This window comes from Dendrobates tinctorius, unplaced genomic scaffold (genome assembly GCF_039654945.1).
Source record: "Dendrobates tinctorius isolate UK_male_01 unplaced genomic scaffold, ASM3965494v1 ptg000070l, whole genome shotgun sequence".
Classification (NCBI taxonomy): Eukaryota; Metazoa; Chordata; class Amphibia; order Anura; family Dendrobatidae; genus Dendrobates; species Dendrobates tinctorius.
This window is the reverse complement of record NW_027361738.1, coordinates 67,123,933-67,146,932: the sequence shown is the minus strand read 5'-3', so window position 1 is coordinate 67,146,932 and position 23,000 is coordinate 67,123,933. Positions and strand designations below refer to the sequence as shown.

At 43.1% G+C, this 23,000-nt stretch overlaps 1 protein-coding gene across 1 annotated transcript; it reads right to left on the bottom strand.

Annotated features, from left to right (window-relative positions):
• Window positions 1–17,901: 17,901 nt before the first annotated feature.
• On the bottom strand, window positions 17,902–22,243 carry LOC141095956 (sperm microtubule associated protein 1-like). Its single transcript, XM_073582298.1, has 3 exons — window positions 21,844–22,243; window positions 20,300–20,399; window positions 17,902–18,423 (listed from the first exon to the last, which is right to left on the bottom strand). Exons 1-3 carry the CDS (start codon window positions 22,108–22,110, stop codon window positions 18,266–18,268), a joined length of 525 nt encoding a protein of 174 aa, XP_073438399.1. The 5' UTR covers window positions 22,111–22,243; the 3' UTR covers window positions 17,902–18,265.
• Window positions 22,244–23,000: the final 757 nt, after the last annotated feature.

The following is a 23,000-nucleotide window of genomic DNA, read 5'->3' as shown; positions in this document are numbered from 1 at the left end:
TCCACAGGTGTTCTTTGGGATTCAGGTCTGGAATCATTGCTGGCCACCTTAGAAGTCTCCAGTGCTTTCTCTCAAACCATTTTCTAGTGCTTTTTGAAGTGTGTTTTCGGTCATTGTCCTGCTGGAAGACCCATGACCTCTGAGGGAGACCCAGCTTTCTCACACTGGGCCCTACATTATGCTGCAAAATTTGTTGGTAGTCTTCTGACTTCATAATGCCATGCACTCGGTCAAGCAGACCAGTGCCAGAGGCAGCAAAGCAACCCCAAAACATCAGGGAACCTCCGCCATGTTTGACTGTAGGGACCGTGTTCTTTTCTTTGAATGCCTCTTTTTTTCTCCTGTAAACTCTATGTTGATGCCTTTGCCCAAAAAGCTCTACTTTTGTCTCATCTGACCAGAGAACATTCTTCCAAAACGTTTTAGGCTTTTTCAGGTAAGTTTTGGCAAACTCCAGCCTGGCTTTTTTATGTCTTGGGGTAAGAAGTGGGGTCTTCCTGGGTCTCCTACCATACAGTCCCTTTTCATTCAGACGCCGACGGATAGTACGGGTTGACACTGTTGTACGCTCGGACTGCAGGGCAGCTTGAACTTGTTTGGATGTTAGTCGAGGTTCTTTATCCAACATCCGCACAATCTTGCGTTGAAATCTCTTGTCAATTTTTCTTTTCCGTCCACATCTAGGGAGGTTAGCCACAGTGCCATGGGCTTTAAACTTCTTGATGACATTGCGCACGGTAGACACAGGAACATTCAGGTCTTTGGAGATGGACTTGTAGCCTTAGGATTGCTCATGCTTCCTCACAATTTGGTTTCTCGAGTCCTCAGACAGTTCTTTGGTCTTCTTTCTTTTCTCCATGCTCAATGTGGTACACACAAGGACACAGGACAGAGGTTGAGTCAACTTTAACCCATGTCAACTGGCTGCAAGTGTGATTTAGTTATTGCCAACACCTGTTAGGTGCCACAGGTAAGTTACAGGTGCTGTTAATTACACAAATTAGAGGAGCATCACATGATTTTTCGAACAGTGCCAATACATTTGTCCACCCTCTTTTTTATGTTTGGTGTGGAATTATATCCAATTTGGCTTTAGGACAATTCTTTTTGTGTTTTTTCATTTAAGACAAATTAAATGAAGATAATAATACCAAAGAATTTGTGTTTGCAATCATTTTCAGGAAGAAACTGAGTATTATCTGACAGAATTGCAGGGGTGTCAATACTTTTGGTCACAACTGTATGAAATATATAAAAGGAAATATGACACTTTAATAATCCATGTCAGAATGGCTGTATAATCCTTAAACACAGCCTATAATCGTAACTTGTTCTAAAATGATTGATAGATCCTCACTGTCCCTCTGTGCTGCTAAGATCTCCCGCTGCTCAGTACGATCTGTGCTCATCAATATAATGTTAGGATTATACAGCTATTTGGACGTGGATTTTCAAAGTAAATATATCAGTCTAATCTGGTCTAAAATATCTATTTAAAAATCGATGCAGTTTGCGTTGTAAAATCTGGAAACAAATCTGCTTTCCTTGCAAAAAGGATGATATAAGCCAAACTCCAGTCCTCTCAATGAGAAACCTATCTGTACACAGTTGTTTATGGGATCTTTCCCTTTATTGGTGAAGAGGAATATACTGGATGGCTGGCCGAGAGGCCTTTGACTTGGGTCCAGGGGGGTAATTTTGGGTGGCACTAGAGAGATGGTTTTCTTTCTGTTGGAGGAGAGCTAATTTGTATATCTATTTTCCCAGGGAGCATTGCCTAGTCTAAATGACTTCTTAAGCCAGTTGGTTATCTGCAAAAGGAGTAATATTACCACTCAAGACTAGAGATTGTAGCACAGGGAGGAGAAGCCAAAGAAATTGTATATCTCCTGGTCAGTAGTTTGGGATACTTTTGTATCTATATGCCATTATGTTCATAACTCTATTCAAAATCTGAAAGTTTGTTATGACTCCAGTTATCTCCGATGTTCCGCTTCTTCCTAAGAACTCCTGCATTCAATTGTTTCCAGTGTAACATTTATCATCCAGTCCCCTATGTACACGGCTATTGCACAGTACAATACTTTTAGAGTTGTCATCATAAAAACGTCATTAAACGCTAAGTCATTATATGTTAACTGTATTTTTATTATTTATGTTTTTTCAATTTTCCATATCTGTATAGTTTAAGAAAACAATTCATTCTAGCTAGATTGATACTTCCTGTTATGACTTGACTTTTCAGCAGTCTCATTATCATAAGAGACAGCATTACAATGTAAGGTAGCATAATATATATATATATATATATATATATATATATATATACACTCACTGGCCACTTTATTAGGTACACCATGCTAGTAAGGGGTTGGACCCCCTTTTGCCTTCAGAACTGCCTCAATTCTTCGTGGCAGAGATTCAACAAGGTGCTGGAAGCATTCCTCAGAGATTTTGGACCATATTGACATGATGGCATCACACAGTTGGCGCAGATTTGTCGGCTGCACATCCCTGATGCGAATCTCCCGTTCCACCACATCCCAAAGATGCTCTATTGGATTGAGATCTGGTGACTGAGGAGGCCATTTGAGTACAGTGAACTCATTGTCATGTTCAAGAAACCAATCTGAGATGATTCGAGCTTTATGACATGGCGCATTATCCTGCTAAAAGTAGCCATCAGATGTTGGGTACATTGTGGTCATAAAGGGATGGACATGGTCAGCAACAATACTCAGGTAGGCTGTGGCGTTGCAACGATGCTCAATTGGTACCAAGGGGCCCAAAGAGTGCCCAGAAAAAATTCCCCACACCATGACACCACCACCACCAGCCTGAACCGTTGATACAAGGCAGGATGGATCCATGCTTTCATGTTGTTTACGCCAAATTCTGACCCTACCATCCGAATGTCGCAGCAGAAATCGAGACTCATCAGACCAGGCAACGTTTTTCCAATCTTCTACTGTCCAATTTCGATGAGCTTGTGCAAATTGTAGCCTCAGTTTCCTGTTCTTAGCTGAGAGGAGTGGTACCCAGTGTGGTCTTCTGCTGCTGTAGCCCATCTGCCTCAAAGTTCGACGCACTGTGCGTTCAGAGATGCTCTTCTGCCTACCTTGGTTGTAACGGGTGGCAATTTGAGTCACTGTTGCCTTTCTATCAGCTCGAACCAGTCTGCCCATTCTCCTCTGACCTCTGGCATCAACATGGCATTTCCAGCCACAGAACTGCCGCTCACTGGATTTTTTTTCTTTTTCGGACCATTCTCTGTAAACCCTAGAGATGGTTGTGCGTGAAAATCCCAGTAGATCAGCAGTTTCTGAAATTCTCAGACCAGCCCTTCTGGCACCAACAATCATGCCACGTTCAAAGGCACTCAAATCACCTTTCTTCCCCATACTGATGCTCGGTTTGAACTGCAGGAGATTGTCTTGACCATGTCTACATGCCTAAATGCACTGAGTTGCCGCCATGTGATTGGCTGATTAGAAATTAAGTCTTAACACACAGTTGGACAGGTGTACCTAATAAAGTGGCCAGTGAGTGTATATATACAGTATATTCATTTGATAAAAATCCTGATGTAAACGATAGGTAATTTTTCTGATTACGCATGTTCTTTTAAGGGAGTAGTTCATTTTCAATCTTACAGAGCAAGATACTTTATATGCTATTGTAGCCTCAAAATCGGAGTCAAGCAAAGGTGCAGTTGAGTCCCCATCTTCAATCTTGCCTTCTAAGACAACAGTGTGCTAATGCTTTAGTTACATTCACAAGTGTACTAGAAGCTGAGATATTGGGAGTTGTTTGACAAGGTCCTCATAAAAGTTTTTATTTTGCTTTTTTTTTCTAATTTTCTGGAATTTACCTGTCACCTGTGAGCGTACATTACCATCCATATCAACGGGAAAACGAAAGAATTTCTCAAGTACAGTGTGAAGACTCCTCATAACAGCTTCTTACATCCTTAATTCTGCAGTGGCGCTGATTCTGGAACATAGCAGCGATGTGTTCTTAATCCTGTAAAAGCCTTTGTCCATTTTTAAGCCAAACAAGCCTCCGTCTCTGGCATTCTCTGCAGCCTGACAATAAAGGACAGATCGGTTTTGCTGTCGCTTGTCAATATGCAAATATGATCACATTGTGTGTTGTATAACAATGGATGATATATATACATTTTATTGTATTATATTGTAAAGGGTAATATTTCTGTATCCTACAACATTCTTATGAACCTAACAATGTCTAGTGAAGACTATTGGTGTGGTGAACAGTAGGGCCACTTCCGCTGAGCTTACAAGTCAGATCTGGAATAATGGTGGAAAGACTTGGGAAGATTGTTACCAACTTGTTAAATAAATACTTTACTTGGGAAACGTGTGCGATCATTTCTCTGTGACTGCTCAGACATGGGCCTTTTGTGTAAGAGAGTGAACCACTATATTACACGACTCACAATTACTGGTGGATGGCTAAGGCTGGTTTCACATTAGCGTTTTTTTGCGCAGCGCATCGTGCGCGTCCATGCACATGCATCATGCGTACCTATGTTTAACATGGGGGACGCATGGTCTTGCGTTTGCACGCGTTCGTATGCGTTTTTGTGCGCATGCGTTTTTTCAAGGTGTGCGCCTAGGCGCGCCACGCGCCAGACACAACCTGTTGCATTTTTGGGTCTGCCGAAAGGCATCAAAAAACGCATGCGCACGCTTGGGCACAGAATGTGACAAAATAACGCATTACAGTCTATGGGAACGCAGACGTGCGCATGGACATGCGTTCGTCTGCGTTTTAGTGCGCATGCGTTTTTGGCGTAAAAATGTGTAGACACTGGTTTTAACCCCTAGAGAACAAATGCGCATAAAAAACGCAAATGCATGCAAAAACGCATGATGCGTTTTTTGCATGCGTTTCTATTGCGCACAATGCGCTGCGCAAAAAAACGCTAATGTGAAAGTAGCCTTAGAGACTTATAGGGGAAGCTCAGCTGGGAGCTATTAAAGGTGAATGCAAGTTATCATTTATCCACATGATAGGTGATAGCTCACTGATCGGTGGAGGTGTATACAGGCGCTTGGGATGCAACAGCGCAGAAGATAAGGACACAGCGGTAACTTAACCAAAGACTATTTATTACTCTAACACGGCAATTTAAATGATTCGGATATAAAATCGAACAAGGTAAGCAGATTATTGGAGAGCAATAAAATGTTTTGCAATTTAAATGTAAGTTACTTCTTTGGATAGAAGCAGCGGTAACAGTTATAACAATTAGATTCCATCATACAAGGCGCAAAACATTTACAATAGATACAAGTGTGTCTATGCTATTGCTCAGTTATATGGTGCGTCACAGTCAGCTGTTTACCGTCACCGGTGTTACCCTATCATGCTGGTGGTAGTGACACATGCTGTCCGGGCCCTAACGAGATCTTATGCTACTGCATCGTTAGGCCGCAAGTCCCTTCTTAGTGAGTTTTTTCTAGCACAAGATGCGCCGGCCTCCTTCATCACATGACGTGCATCCTCTGTCCCCCATGTACCGTACTTCTGCACATCAAGTCGCGAATTTCACAAATGTCCCCCTAACATGATCGGCTCGCTTCTCTTGGCTCCGATCCTGCTCACTCAGTTCTGGCCCCGTTCACTTAGCTCTGGTCTCGGTCACTCAGTCCTTCTCTTGGTTCGGGCTCCAGTCTGGTCACTATGTTCTCCACTCAGTTCTGATTCCGGCCTGTTCACTCGGTTCTCCACTCAGATCTAGTAACTTGATTCATCACTTGAGTCTGGTCACTCAATTCTTCACTCAGGTCACCGTAATGGCAGCTATAAGTCAACCTCGCTGCACCTCACAGCCATTTAGCTACAGGTTAAGGTGCCGACTCCTACCCTTCACTGCCCTTCCGGGCCTTTTATAATTAGTAACCACAGCTATCACTTGACCTGGTGTCTCCTCCAGTCTCTTCCTCCTCAGGAACCATGTGCTTCGTTATACAGTTCCGACTGATGCAAATCTTTTCACTTTCTCTTGTCTTGCAATCTTTAGCATCTAGATGGCGGCACTTACAGACACAGTGGAAATCTTCCATTTGTCCATCTCCTTATACTGATCTGACCGCTGAATCTGCAGTGATCGGCTACAAGGGTAATTTTTATCCCTGATGAGGTACCTTTTATCCCCGTGCCAAAATGGAGCAGCAGATCGGATGCCAGACCACCACTACATTCATCCTCTCTGGGGCTACTGGAAAAGGCAGAGATCAAATATAGTATTACTAAGAACTCTGAGTTATTTAAATGCACTTTTGCGTTTTATTTATTTAATTACAGCAGGGTTTTTCTTATTTTGTCTTTTGTAGGTTTTGTATGCTTTAAGGCCAATGTGAACATGCGTTTATATGCTACATGTATACCAACTCAAACCAAGCTCAATTGTTGTGTTTTTTTCTGGAAAAGGCAGAGAGCAGCCCTTGGCAGCCCCATAGATATCATGCGACATCATATCAGAAGTTATAATTGTGCCTCCCACCCCCCCAAAAAAGAAAATAATATATATTTGGTAGAGTAAACAGTTTTACTATCCATAGGCATAGTCACAGAAGGGCGAGAGGGACATACAGTATATTGACCGAGAGAGGGATGTGCATTGCAGCAATTACCAAGTAATTTTGCCCCTATTGAAACCCCTTAGTATTTTCATCCACTACGATAATCCTTTCATGACCCCCATAAAGTATGATGCCAACAAAAATTCCCCTTAAACACAGCGATTTCCTCCACAGCGAATTCCTCCACATGCATACAGTGGTATGATGCCCCCACTGTGCCCTCCACACAGTATAACGGATCCATACAGCCCACCACACAGTATATTTTGACCCCAACAGTCCCACCATACAGTATGATGTGCTCCACACTGTATAATAGCCTCCACACAATATAATGGCCTCCAAATGGGTCACCATAAAGCATAATGGCCTCACACAGCCTTTCATACAGTACAATGGTTTTATACAGTCCTTCACATTGTATTATTGCCCCCCAACTGTCCCAACATACAGTGTGATGGCCTTTACACAATATAATAGTTTACATTCAGCCCTCTAGTACTTAGAATGGCCCCACACAGCCTTCCAGACAGTATAATGTTCCCCCATAGCACCCCGCACCGTATAATGGCCTCCACACAGTAGAGTGGCTCCAACACATCCCTCCACACTGTATAATGACCCCCACACAGACCTCCATACAGTTTACCCTGACATACAGTTGATTACTCTACATCTTCTTATGATGGCCATACATAATGACATCCCCATATTCATTCATAAAATAAAGATTACTCACCTCTCCCCATTCCCCTAGTGTTCTGGTCTCTGCCGATACTGTGCTCCTTGACTCACGGACCCCATGAGGGCCACGTGGTTTGCTGCTATTAGCGGTACTCCCCTGGATGAGTCCCCCACCGCTCAATAAGTTATCACCTATCCTTTGGAAAGGTGATAACTTGTTTTCACTGCACAGCCCCTTTAAAGAGCAATGGGCCAATAAGCTTTGTATATTGCAGTGTCTACAGCCATTGGGAAAAACACAACTGCAGCATGTGGAAGATTTATCTGTTGAATGTTAATGCTGTTAAACTACCTAATTGCAGCACTGCTGAATCCTAGATCTGATAAAGTGAGGCAAAAGAAGCCACGGTGTTCCATTGGATATCATCTTCGCCAGCTCTAGAGGTGTGAGACCTGTGTGTGTTGGGGCTGGATGCGTCACTTCGTATTTGATCCTCTGTATTGGATCCACATTACTTAGTTTATTGATTGGACAGTGTTCATTATCCACTGTTCTGCAGTGAACTCACAGCAAACCCCGACAGCCACAGGACAACTAGAGTGTTACTGGCTCACAACTGGAGTGCTGCAGGTTGCTGGAGCGCTTTATACTAAACCTCCCTACGGTGTATCCAGCAACCTGCAGAAGTCCAGTTCTGAAACAGTAACTCTCAAAGTGTCATGCGGCTGTCAGGTCTTGCTGGAGGTTGTAGTTTTACAACAGCAGAAATGCCACAAGTTGCATTCATGCAGCATAAGGAGGTTAACTTTAATAGTATGAACAGTACAGCATAACGCCCAACCATCATGGACCCTGCAGACAATTATGGATTTGGAGAGCTGTATTGACAGATACAGTTGAGTATAATGGTGGACCAAAGAGAGATTTTGTGTAGGGAATCCTACTGTTTTAGGTTGGCACAGCACTGGTGTCATTGTAATACAGTATGTGTGAGAATCACTGTGTGGGGATACTGGAAGGACTTAATGTATAAGGAAGCCAATGTTGGAGTATAATATTTTGAAGCATCGTGTAGGGGGATCATACTTTGCGGGTTGGCACTGTAGCCTAGCTTCTTTGCATGCTGAGCCTTGTAGGTCCACAATCGACGATCCTGTTCTCTTCCTCACCTCCTCTCCAGCACACAGCCTACTCAACACTGATTAAGTACTTCCTATATCCCTATAACCTTCCCACTGGTTCCCCTTATAGGGCTGCCCTCCTACACTCCCTGGGGACAGCCTTGCGGCTTAACCCTACAGGAACGTGACACGCACAAACCGGTCATAGGGGTAAAATTATTTTCTTTACAACATAGAAATATAATCACACACAAAATAACTTTTAACATCATGCTACGTCTTCTTGAGGGGGACAGGACCCTGTTCACCCTCTAACATGGGCATCATGATGTGTTTGTAATGGGCACTAAGGGATATTAGTATGCTTGCAGCATGTTTGGGGCATCATACTGTGTACATCAGTCTTTCCCAAACCCCGTCCTCACAGCCCTCAACAGATCATGTTTTCAGGATTTTCTTGGTATTGTGCAGGTGAGAGAACCTGGGACAATTTCTGATGCATAATATTTCCCTCTCCCGTGCAATACTAAGGATAACCTTAAAAAATAATCTGTTGGGGGCTGAAAGCATGATCTGAAAACATGATCTGTTGGGGGCTGTGAGGGCTAGAGTTTGGGAAAAACTGGAGTAGAGGAACACAGAGGGACTTCACGGGAGGCACTATTTCCATTTGGGTACAAAAAGGACTGTGTGGTGTTAAGATTGTGGCTTAGCTGTAGACATTTTGCTTGCAATGTAAAGTTGTGCGGGGTGGTAGCCATGGGCAAGGTACTCGCCTCTTGGCACATTACATGAAGGTTGAGGCCCTTGTTGGGAGTGTGGACTTCGTCTAAAGATGCGCTAAGCCCTTGCAGGCCGCATGATGCTGATGACTTCAGCTGGCCAGGATCGGGTGTTAAACAATTCAATGAAGGAGACCACCACTCAAAAATAAAATCTTTTACTCAGCATCAAGTTGGTGGAAACGTAAGCAAAACTTCACAAATGTTTCTTTCACAATATGAAACTTCACACACAGTCTCTATCTATTCAGATGTACTTGTTTCTGTGTAGAGTGTCCCAGCGAGGTAGTCATGGGAAAGTTGCTGATCGCACTCGCTCTGGCTCTCTACAGACAATATGTGTCCCTGTCACAGTGTGCTGCTGTACGTAGGGTGCATCACACTTACTTCTTGCCCGCGGGCTTCCATTGCCTTCAGGTTTTCCTCTTCTGGAACCTTGACAGCAATCAATCCAAGGGACACAGGATTGGTAAGAATAATTAAACTTTAACTGGACAGTTGGCAGTCTTTACAATCTGGAATATAGGATAAGTCATACATAGTAAAGTAGTATTCAGCGTACTCTTGTAGGATTCCCAATATGTTCCATGTGATTGAGCATGAGATTTTGCCTCTGCCAGACTTAGAAGCAAGGTGCACAAATGGAGGTGAAAATCCAGCAAGTTTTATTGTTAGAATATTTAAGACAATGGTATTCTGCCTCTTCCTAATGGCTGCAAATCCCAAGCTTTCTAATTATCAACTTCTTAGATAATTGTATAACTCGTACTAACACCACCAGGCGTCCGCAGACAGTTTAACTCGACCAGCACTGCAACTGTAGAAAGACCAGAAGAAACAATGCTGTTTTCTTCCAAAATCTTGTATTAGTTACAATGAAGAGTAGGTAAAAAACAGTAATCTGTACAGGGAAGTACACATGCGTCTTGAGTACTGGCTGCTGTAGACTAAACTGAGGAAGAAGGGAGGAGCAACCTAATACAGAGCCCAACCATGGGAGGGGCATAGGGACAATCTTCATAAAATCTAATTCTGCCTAGTAACAATAGAGAATTTGCTGATTGGAGGAAAAAACTCAGCACAGGGATATATACATTACAGGTTGTTCCCATTCGTGGGACACAACAAATGGCATTGATGCGACATGCCAAATAGGCATAGTTGGAGGTTTGTAAGGTGCAAGGATATAAAATACTGGCCCCTTTTCGAACACAGTGTGTTTTTTCTTAAATTTGGTATAAGATAAGGTCCAATGTGTTGTAATCTTTCCCACAGGTACCGGACACAACTTCAGCCCTGGTTCTCGAAATGGGTAGAGTGTCCCTCTTGCTATCTTCTATAGCCCTTGGAATTCTTCTTCACCACTAGCAGTGCACAAGGATTACAATACCTTCCGCCCCATGGAGTCCGTCTTTCCCTGTAGCTTCACAAGATGAGTGCACCCGAAGGCCCTGACGTCCATCTCGAGGTTACCCAGGCCAGTAGACAGAATCACATGGAAAGGTATTTTTGGCAATCCACTGCCCACGTTGTCCTTAGCAGCCTAATGCAAGAGACTGCTGCTGACACTTCACACTACGGTTCTGCACTGAACTCTACTTCATGTACTTGGCACTAACTCTCAGTTCCCCCTCCCCAATATGGGCTGGCCTTACTTTCACACTGTCTCTGTGCCTGCTGTGTTGCTAAGCAGACTTCACCATTCACCTACATTCTAGACAGTGACATCTTGTGACCATTAGTACTTCAGCCCACCGGGAAATTAACACATCACCAGGACACATATCAAGAGCAAAATATTCACACCCTACATATTGTATACCACACTAGCATTGATGTTTTCACTGGAGAACACGGCAGCTGGTCCATCTCTTTACACCTGCCTCATGTTTCTCTGCCTTCACCACAACCCAGGACACTACTACAGTCCAGTTAGTGAGAGTCCTATTTTCAACCCGACGTTCTGTTTCCTCTTTTGTCTTAAGGGACCTAGTTTGCCAATATGGACGGTACTTAGCTTCTCTGCTTGCTGACGCCTTGGAACTCCCACTTGGGGCACTCTCTTCATCTTACGTACTCTGTTCCATCCTGGCTCGTTAACTCTCGAATTTATATACTTGGGGCCACACTGCTAGGTGTCCTGTCCCAGGACCTGTCTCCAGTGCATCACCCTATCCTTCTATCACTTTTCCTTTCTCTGCTTAGGATCATGCTAACCACTGTCTTGGTCTCCTCTCACATCAGGGACACCCTCATCAAACAGCTCTGCTGACTTGTCAGACCATAGGTCTGCTTTTCTTGCGCACTGGGCCCTATCTTACATCCTGACAGAAAAAAGTCTCTGTACCTTCACCTTAGCCTCTATCACTCTGGGCTAGTCCCAATCATTAACCCTAACTCTCCCTACCATTGGTCAAACTAAAACGCTGTCACTAATAATGCATGTCACAATACACATTATACATCATAACAGTACTAATTATTGATGAGGAAACGTGCTCGGATAACATCTTATTAAAGCATGCTCAGGTGTTATCCGTGCATCTGGGCGTGCTCGTATATTATGTTAGAGTCCCTGCGGCTGCATGATTTATGGCTGTTAGATAACCTCAACATATGCGTGGATTGCCTGTTTGTTAAGAAATCCCCACTTGTTGAGGCTGCAGCTTCAATGGGTTTACCGCGACAGAGTGGAGCCAGAAGACCACAGCGCCTGATTTCTCCTACTCCTGCACTGATTACAAGCACATCACCTTCATATTAAACTGTGTAAATTTCTTTAGGCAGTGCAGGGATTAGACTGCTCAGTTGAGAGGTTGTGGAGCTCTCAGCTGTGCACTGTCAGCAACTCCCATCTCCTGTATAATCTGGGCCATGGCTAGCACTCATTTTCAGAGCAAACTTGTGCTGCATGGCTGGAGGTTGTTGTTGGTGGTTATTGGAAAAGGAGGTTTGGTGGATTTATTTGTGACTGTTGCTAGGTTTTGTGTGTGAGATAATTCCCTTCTACTTTTGTTTAACCCCATATTCCATTCCTTTGTTGTATCTGTGAGTATATTTCAATGTTTGGTATTTTTTGTTACCCCTGTTCGTATTACCTTGTTAGTCTGGTTGGTGTATTATGGTAGAATACTACTCCCTCTTCACTGGGTGGGGGAAGGGTACAGACTGAAGATGGATTCAGGAGTTAAGGCAAGGTACGTGGCCCCGGCGTCTTCACCATCAGAAGTAATCTGGGGAACAGAGTGAACTAGGGCGCCCCTAGCATTAGGGACAGGGAACAGTCCCGTGGTCTCAGGACACCCAAAACCAGAGTCGTGACACGCAAGTCACGCAGATGCTGGGACTCGAACATAATATACGAGCACACCCAGATTCTTGGATAATACATTATCCAAGCACATTCACTCATCACTGGTGCTCATGTCTTCAAGGGGGTACGTGGCAGTATGTCCATTGCTTTACATTAGCACAGAACATGCCATGTACCATTTATAAACTTGGCATCTTCATATGTTGTAGCGGTTGCCATTGAGCCACGATAGTACCAGAACCCAAGTGTTCTTACTACTCCTGCATCCCCTATAGTCCATTTCCATCAAAAGTACAGCAAATGACTGTAATGGCCAAAGTCTATTAGGTCCATGAAGTGGGGGTAAATAGATTATAATAGAGCCAGAATAGATAATCTAACAAAGAGAGCAATGTATTGCACCCTTTAATGAGATGATCCTCATCAAAACATTTCATTTTTGTCTTTTTTTAGTCATTGAAATTAGTACTTCGCACTTATTATGAACAGTAAATAATTCAGTGTCAAGCAGATGTACATTGTAAGTAACAGTTTACACTACTGAATTCATCCACACGGCCGGCCTTCACCACGAGTGGTCACATCCCCCTATTATTTTCGCAGATAATAAGCACTTTCACTACTCTCATATTTTAATGGCATTAGGAGATAATGTTAACTTCGTTCAGAAGAGATCTCCATTATCCCTTTATAGAAGGTGACAACACGTCGGTTGAAAATCTATTTAGAATTAATAATGACAATTACCTTCTATGACAAACGGGGTCAATGGGGGCATTGTGGTATTTCTCCCACATATCCTGGATTCCATGGGAAAGTCAGACTTAATTAAACACCCAGAACCGAAAACAAGGTCTTTCCATTATGTCTTGTGCCCGAACACACGCCGCCAGTTGTAAGGGGCTTAATTTGATGAGTTTCTGTTCAGACATATTGTATACACACGGCTGTCTCAACACCATCCATGTTAATTGGACAAGGTAATATCAAGTAGCTGAAATTATCACAGGGCCGTATTGGCATGTAAATGAATGACAAGTGGCTCCTTGGCACAAACTCATTTCCATCTCAATAAATAAAGACTGGCAGCTCTACACAGTATACACCTGTGGATCTTTTGTTTCCATCCTGATTCTGCTTCAATGCATTCAAGACGCTGGATAAACACAATATTTGTTTTGCAGGGTTCATTTCATAAGATCATTACACTTAAGAAAGGTTTACACTATTACTTCCCAGAAGGAACCGGGTGATAACGCTACTCGCCAGTCGCTTATTGGTCATTGCATAGCATGCACGGACCTTTAGGTCAGTTTGTGTTTGTCCTGTCAACTAGTCAAGTACTAATTAAAAATTGGAGCTGATGGGGGTTACAATCAAAAGCAAAAAGCCTTGGGACATCTGCATGTAATACAAGCAGATTTGCAGTATAATCTGTTGCAAGATACAGTGTGTACAGTGGGGAAAAAAAGTATTTAGTCAGCTACCAATTGTGCAAGTTCTCCCACTTATAAAGATGAGAGAGGCCTGTAATTGACATCATAGGTAGACCACAACTATGAGGCTGTGTTCACACGTAGCATTTTTTTCGTGGACATGCCAAAAAATCCGCTCAAAAACGCTTAAAAAAAGCTTCCCATTCATTTCAATGCATTTTGCACCTTTTGTGCATATTGATGCGCTTTTCACCGTGAAAAAATCGCTTTGCAGTAAAAAACGCAGCATGCTCCTTAATTTCGCGGAAAATTCCACGTTTCTAGTTATTTTCTATGGGTCTGGAAACGTGTGGAAAAAAACGCATAAAAACCGCACTTTTTGGTGCAAAAAACGTGCAGAAAATGCGCGGAAAAAAACGCGCATTTTCTGGGAAGGGAGTCCGGTTTTATGCAGAAATTTCTGCATACGTGTGCACATAACCTCAGAGTCAAAATGAGAAAACAAATACAGAAAATCACCTTGTCTGATTTGGCAAGATTTATTTTTCAAATTATGGTGAAAAATAAGTATTTGGTCACCTAAAAACATGCAACATTTCTGTCTCTCACAGACCTGTAACTCTTTTTTAAGAGGCTCCTCTGTCCTCCACTCATTACCTGTAGTAATGGCACCTGTTTGAACTTGCTATCAGTATAAAAGACACCTGTCCACAACCTCAAACAGTCACACTCCAAACTCCACTATGGGGAAGACCATAGAGCTGTCGAAGAACACCAGAAACAAAATTGTAACCCTGCACCAGGCTGGGAAGACTGAATCTGCAATAGGCAATCAGCTTGGTGTGATGAAATCAACTGTGGGAGCAAGAATAAGAAAATGGAAGACACACAAGACCACTGATTATCTCCCTTGGCCTGGGGCTCCACGCAAGATCTCACCCCGTGGGGTCAAAATGATCACAAGAACGGTGAGCAAAAATCCCAGAACCACATGGGGGAACCCAGTGAATGACCTGCATAGAGCTGGGACCACTGTAACAAAGGCTACCATCAGTAACACACTACGCCACGGTGGCTCAGTGGTTAGTTAGTGGTGAGTCCTGGGTTCAAATCCCACCAAGGACAACATCTGCAAGGAGTTTGTATGTTCTCCCCGTGTTTGCGTGGGTTTCCTCCGGGCACTCCAGTTTCCTCCCACACTCCAAAGATAGGGAATTTAGATTGTGAGCCCCATCGGGGACAGTGATGAAAATGTGTGCAAACTGTACAGCGCTGCGGAATATGTTAGCGCTATATAAAAAATAAAGATTATTATTATTACGCCGCCAGGGACTCAGATCCTGCAGTGACAGATGTGTTCCCCTGCTTAAGCCAGTATATGTCCGGGCTCGTCTGAAGTTTTCTAGAGAGAATTTGGATTATCCAGAAGAGTATTGGGAGAATGTCATATGGTCAGATGAAACCAAAGTACAACTGTTTGGTAGAAACAAAACTTGTCGTGTTTGGAGGAGACAGAATGCTGAGTTGCATCTGAAGAATACCATACCTACTGTGAAGCATGGGGGTGGCAATATCATGCTTTGGGGCTGTTTCTCTGCAATGGGACCAGGACAACTGATCCATGATTGTACATGAAAGAATTAATTGTGCCATGTATCGTGAGATTTTGAGTGCAAACCTCCTTCCATCAGCAAGGGCATTGAAGATGAAATGTGGATGGGTCTTTCAGCATGATTATGATCCCAAGCACACCACCAGGGCAATGAAGGAGTGGCTTTGTAAGAAGCATGTGAAGGTCCTGGAGTGGCCTAGTCAGTCTCCATATCTCAACCCCATAGAAAACCTTTGGAGGGATTTGAAAATCCATGTTGCCCAGCGACAGGCCCAAAACATCACTGCTCTTGAGGAGATCTGCATGGAGGAATTGGCCAACATACCACCAACAGTGTGTGCCAACATTGTGAAGGCTTACAGAAAACGTTTGACCTCTGTCATTGCCAACAAAGGATATATAACAAAATATTGAGATGAACTTTTGTTTATGACCAAATACTTAGTTTCCGTCATAATTTGAAAAATAAATCTTGCCAAATAAGACAAGGAGATTTTCTGGATTTGTTTTCTCATTTTGTCTCTCATAGTTGTGGTCTACCTATGATGTCAATTACAGGCCTCTCTCATCTTTTTAAGTGGGAGAACTTGCACAATTGGTGGCTGACTAAATACTTTTTTTCCCCACTGAATGTATTATTTTCTGCTGATTTTTTTGCATTGAAAAAAGTTAGGCATGTCTTCACACAAAGTGGATATGCGTTTGATTTTTTGCCGCTGCTTATCTTCCGCAAAATCCCCTACAATATTAGGAAGTTTAACATCCGGCTTTTACTGCATATTTGTTGCAGAGTTCATCTTTTGCATTGCAAAGGACGTTGTATTTGAGGAAAGAGAGTCTTCAGAGGGACACAGAGGGAGAATATTGTTCTACCAGGTCAAAAGACGTATTGGTGTCAGCTTGGGAAATGTTGATGCCCTGCACCACAACAGTAGAGAAAGCCTAGAATATGAAACAGTAAACCATGCACTTACCCAATGGGACAAGCCTCAAATATGAGGCAAGTGGATAGTTTAGGTACCAGGCTGCTACAGTTGGTCTGAGAAAATAACAGGAGGAAACCTTGGAGGGTCACTTGGAATGCTAACTGCTCCTGTATGGTAGGTAGAAAATGATTGGAAGGTTAGTAAATTGGAGTTGTGAAACAGCAGTTGGAATTGGTGGTGATAAGGCCAGTGAGGAGCTGCGGTAAGAGGTTACCTGTTGCCTTGCCAGCGTTAGGGGCAGGCAAGCTAGGTATTTGCCTGGGGTCCCCACTCCCTCAGTACGTTACAGATATTTCATGTCTTATGAGAGCAATGTCCACAGTTCCAATGGTACTACTATAATGATCACCTTTATTTAGTAAGCCCTAGAGGGGGTCTCAGGTTCTTGCCGCTAGGCCGCAAGTTCTTTTGACAAAGTCTACCAATGCTCTCTGTGCTTGTCGCACTTTGAACCGTCCACACTCCGCGTGTTGAACCACCACCGACTGACCCCTGTACCGTACATCAGTACTGGAAATAACAGCCCGGCTCACTTGCGCCACACATTCACCACTGAAGATTCATGAGGAAACGCCACTCCTCATGAATCTTCAGTGCTCGACCAAGGCCGGCTGTCTCCCAGATCTTCGGAGAAGAGGGCTGGGTTCCGAATCTTGACTGGCCTTGTCAGGGTTCAGTATTTTGACTGGTGCAAGTCTTGAATTTGGGCCAGGACTGGCACAGTCTGGACGCTAAGTTTTAACCGGCGTAGATCAGGTCCTTGGGTCTTGACCGGTGTAGTTGGGTCTTTGGATCTTATCTAGTATCTGGGTCCTGTCTGCAAGCATCCAGCACTCTGCTGGCACGTGCTTCCTGCTGCGGCCTGACACTCTAGCCGCAGTGTTTTCTCCTGTGCACGTCAGCACCTCTTTCCTGGCACCAAATTTGCTCTTGTTTTGGCACGCAGGGCTATTATATCCAAGAACTCAAGGTACATGACCAGGTCCCCCTGCAATTCTTCTAGTGCCAGTTGATTCCGGCTGGTTTTGTCCAGCCAGCAGATGGCAGTCTTAGCTCACTAATGGTGCACACCGCTGGGAAATCTCATTTTTCATTGTACACTCTCCAACACCTCTGCAGCTGTTATGTAATGGTCATGGCTGTCCCTCAGTACCAATAGATGAATAGATGATTTACCCACTGTGATTTGGCAATATAGCCAGTAAACGGGAGTTCACACCAACTGCTGCTCCTCTGTTTTCCTGTTTAATATCTCGGGATACGTGACATCGCAACACCAACTGAGGAACAATGCAGCTAGGTGACATCTCACTAGTGTGAATAGGCTTGGCCTTCACCCATAACAAATAGCGGTTTTGTATTTTTTATTTGGTTTATTTATCGTGTTGCGAGTACAGTAATTGTAAAGTACATTACATAAATGAAAAATGGCAAAAAGGCAACTTTTCACATCATCACATTATTTGAAATAATTGCACCTAAATATTCCATATTTGTGATAACATGATGACAAAACTGACCGGCAAGTAACTTCTTATGTGATTTTTATTATTACAATTACATTTGCAGCTAATCCCTCTATATACATTTTTTATTAGATTTTATGGTGCTATGTACCTTTGCAACACAACATTGTAACGTTGGAACTTTCTATAGAACCTGCATTAGATAGAATATGAGATCCTGTAATAGAATAATTGATGAATCCAGAATAATATATTAGTAAATTGCTGATTTGGTGACAATTCCAAATGGAGAAGGCATCCTTCTGAGCGACGGGGTGTTTCGTCGGTAGCCGTAGAATCCATTGTAGCCAATCACCGGCTTCATTGAAGATAAAAACAAGCCATGGCCACGGGTGTGTTCTGCAGAATGACCTAGGACATGACATGAATACTGATGACACGGTGCAGTCATAGGCAAGAAGGTTATAGACTGTATCATTGATAGAGAATATGGTTGAGCGAATATGTTCGGAATCAGTTGACGAATCTGAATTTACCCTTTTCATGCCGAATTTATGTTTGATGATCGGTTCCGAACATATACGTTCATTTCTACTCCCATGACATTCGGCTGTGTTCGGAAACTATTGCAAAAACAATATTCGCCACTGATCGTAATCGGAACCAAATTTTGAAAAATTTGCTCAACTCTAATCATTAACAGCCAGATTGCTCAGAAACCATGCAGAATTTTTTGCCCTGGCTTCATTACTGACACCGGCCCATACAGACCACTGCTGGGACCTGAAAGATGCAGATAGTAGCAGATCCGTATTACCAGTGTGCACAAGGAGGTTACACCCCTGCACTGAGACCCCAGGAGGAAACATAAGAATAATGGTAGAATAGGCAGGAAATAAATAAATAAAAAGACAAATTGGTTGAGAAAAGTTGAACTTGATGGATCAAGGTCTTTTTTTTCAAACTATGTAGAAGATCCGTATAAGGGCTCATACTCACTTGTGAGAGACTCACACGATTCTCATGCGAGTCTCTCGCATGAAAACCTGGCACAGCTGCCAGCACTGGGACCAGAGCGTGCAGCTGCATAGAAATACATTTAGCCGCACGCTCCGGTCCGAGTGCCGGCGGCAGTGCCAGGTTTTCATGCGAGAGACTCGTGAAGTGATGGCCAGGAGCCACCACAGTACAGGGAGATTACAGTACACAAGATGAGGTGCAAACAACAAAGGGTAAATTTATTGGAAGGCAAGGAATGAAGTGAATAGGGAAGGTGCAAACAGGGGTATGCAGTGGCAAAATATAATTTACCAGAGTTTGTATTCTTTAGCTGGGCCGTCAAATAGCATGGTGCTTCAACTATTACAGGATCTACATATTTTCACACAGGCAAATCCAAACAATGAACACAGAATTATGCTACTCTACGTGTAGCCTCCCTGGCCTCTACTAAACAGGCCACACGACTGCAGTGTTCTTTCTATTGAAGCCTACACTAGGCCCTAACATGTGCACAAACGGGAACAAACTCATGGTAATGTTGGGGACTTTGGTCCAGTCCTGGGGGCCCCCCAACAGTCTTGAACGGTGGTGCACACGTCTGTCTGGCAGATCAGTGAAACGTGGTCTTCTCCTTGCCTCAGGGTCCTGGAGGTGCCCCCGGAAACTGTAAATTCCTTTCTCGGTATCTTCGTGGCTTCTCACAATAGCACAGGACAGCCACCTTTGCTACACCCAAAGAGTCTGTTCAATCTCACAAGTCCACTAAGTCTCAGGCTGTGTGACCTTTTTAGATAGCTCCATGCACAGCAGCTCTCAGCAGCAGCTTTCAGCTCACACGCTCTCACAGGCTCAACTCTTCCCCTCAGCCTCGGGCAGTTCATTAACCCAGTCCTTTACAGGGGGAGCAGATCATTCCATCACACCAGACAAGGGGGTGCTGTCTCTTAAAGTTGCAGTGTGTTTCTTACTGCCCATAAGAGCACCACCCCCTTACACTCACATGAGAACCGTGCGAGTCTCTCGCAAGTGAGAATGAGCCCTTAATGGTGTACACAAGGAGACTACATCCCTGTACTGAGACCCAGGAAGAAACATAAGAATAATAGTAGAATAAGAAGGAAATAAATAAAATAATAAAAAGACAAATTGGTGGAGAAAGGTTGAACTTGATGGACTTGGGTCTTTTTTTCAAACTATGTAACAAAGAAGGCAAACAGGTAAGGAAAATACCCCGCTAAAAGAAAGTTTCTAAAAATGTCCTCATAGAAGAGAAACGATACTGTACCTGACCCCAGGCTATTTCTGGTTAGTAGATAAAGCGCAGCTGCACCCTTGTGTTGAAAACGGTCCGCGAGGTCACCAAATGTAGATGTCCCTCCGTGTGACTGTGAAAACAAAGTATCAGTTACAAGTCAGAGAAAGGAATCAGGGGCATAACATGAAGCCCCTCTCTACGGCCGGGCGTGGTCACACTTGCGAGTGAAATGCGAGAAACTCGCGCGAGTCTCTCACCTCAATACCCTGCTACCGGTGGTTCGGACTGGAGCGTTCAGCTGCATAGAAAGACATGTAGCCACACACTCCGGTCCTGAGTGCTGGTGGCAGTGCCGGGTATTGAGGCGAGAAACTTGCTCGAGTTTCTCGCATTTCACTCGCAAATGTGACCCTGGCCTAACTGTTGTCTTTGCACCATATATATAGCAACAACTGATAGATTCCATAGATTCCAACAACTGATCATTTTTGAAAGTGTAACCTCAACATCTTTTCATAAGGATAATGTATGGTAAACCTTAGTGAGCAAACTTTAGATTTAAGAACCAATTTTACGGCTATGATGAAGAAACTTTACTGTAAACAGTCTTGATTAAAAAATGCCTTACTGCTCTATATATACAGCTCCAATGCAGATCTATTGTTTCACACGCACCCATAGTGTGTATGATTTGAATATCGGAGCCACTTGCAGCATGCTGCGATTGTTTTCTCATGCTGAATCGGCATGAGAAATTAATGCAGATCTGCACCGCTCCGCAGAATAACATAGGGCAGAGCGCTATACTACGTTAAAGCCTCAAATACCACTCAGCCGTATTATATTCATGGTCAGGACAATAATTCTTGCAAGGGAAGGGAGCTTTATTTAAGGGATATTTGTAGACCTTTGTTGTTTTCTATTTACCGTAAATGCATTTATTTTAGTCAAAAACTATTTTTTTCAGTTACCGTAGATTTCATTAAATTTTTTACACCATTTGGCTGCAGTGAGCTCTTTCTAACAGGGGTTTGTAAAGTTTTTCCTTTTTTTAGCCTATTTATGACCACATCAAAGTTCAGCTCAACTTTTAGGTCATCTGTGGTCATAAATCATCATGAGTTCATAAGAAAAAAAAAAACAGCAATTTGCAGTGATACAAAAAGCCTGTAAAAGCCAAATGGTGCAAAATCTTCAGTGAAACCCAATTGCAAAACAAAAAAAATATTCTCCGAAGGTGTTCATGTTCTTTAAAATATATTGTGTCCCAACATACTTTACCTTTACCATTTTTCGTTCTAAACTTTCCTAAAATGCAAACATTTTTGTTTAGTAAACAGCATCAGGCAAAGGTCTACGGATGATCCTGCACAAAACGTTCATTAGTGCCCCTTTCCTGTTTTGGTGTTTTTGTTTTTTTTTTTACAGAAGGAAAAGATATTGCTGTTTTAAAAAACACCAAAATTATAGTGTCATATAGTGCACTTATAATACCGCACAACAGTGACTCTATATGACACAAACTGTATACTAAAGAGACTGGGCTACAAACAGGGGCAATTCTGCGTACTCACCTGCCCTGTCCTCCTCAGTAGTGGTGGCACAGGTCTACTGTGGAAATAGCCTTGTACATGGCGGTCCTTTTGGGCATTGTAAGGCGGTATGACAGAGCCGAGCTTTGGCAAGGAGACGCCGTAATCCTTTGAGATGCTTTCAACAGCCACACAGTCCAGAACAAACCTCTTCTCCCTCGTCCGAAGTTCCGCTAAGGAGGGAGATGGTGCAAAGCGACTTAACATACTAAATTTTTCCTTCCTCGGAGACACATTAGCTTCAGCCATTGAAGCCGCTGATACCGGGGAATGTGCGGTGATTTTGTAAGGTCTACCTGTCTCCTACTGAAGACACAGTAGTCAATGGACGGCACAACAGAGATCCTGGAGTGTTGCTATAGACACATGGAAACTGGAGTTCAGGCCTCTTTCACTAACAATTAGCCTTTGGTCTCCGTTCAAGCTTCCTGAGCAACATACACACCCGTGTCTGCTAGTGGGCAGCAAATCTGGAAATGCAGGAAATAATTTAGGATTTTCCTCTTGAGTGCACCGTGAAGTTATAAGTTCATACTTGGAGAGCCAGGGTGAGAGTGGAGGAATCATCACCAAGAAAAATGCTGCAAAACCCTAGGGTATTGTCTTGCTTCATAATTCCGAACATTTTTCTTGTGCGGAAGGATCTCAGCATTTTACAGCAGCAACATGAATGAGATGTCTAAACTCTTTTTCTCAAGGTGCATTTTTTTCTGTGCATTTTTTGATTGGGAGATATAAATTCTTTCAGCGCTTTTGAGACTTTTTTTACCTATTGCCTAACATATGGAAAATGGGCGCACAGGCTATATATGACCACAGCGTGCTCCATCATGTATCAATGGCAAACAACACAGAAAAGAAACAGAAATACAATATGGATGCGCACAAATAAAATCTGACAAATTGTATTAATGTACAATCCATAAAAACTATAAAATATAAGTACAAAAGGCTGAACACACATCTAATAAGGTGCAAAAAAATAATAAATGGGACAATTCCTCATGGTCAGAATTGCATAAACTGCGTAATGCAGTGTCATGATCTGATATAATCACCGTTAGCAGCAATGTATAAAATATACTGAAAAGAGAGCATACACCATGCACTAATTGTAAACAGTAAATCAGCAGCCGGAC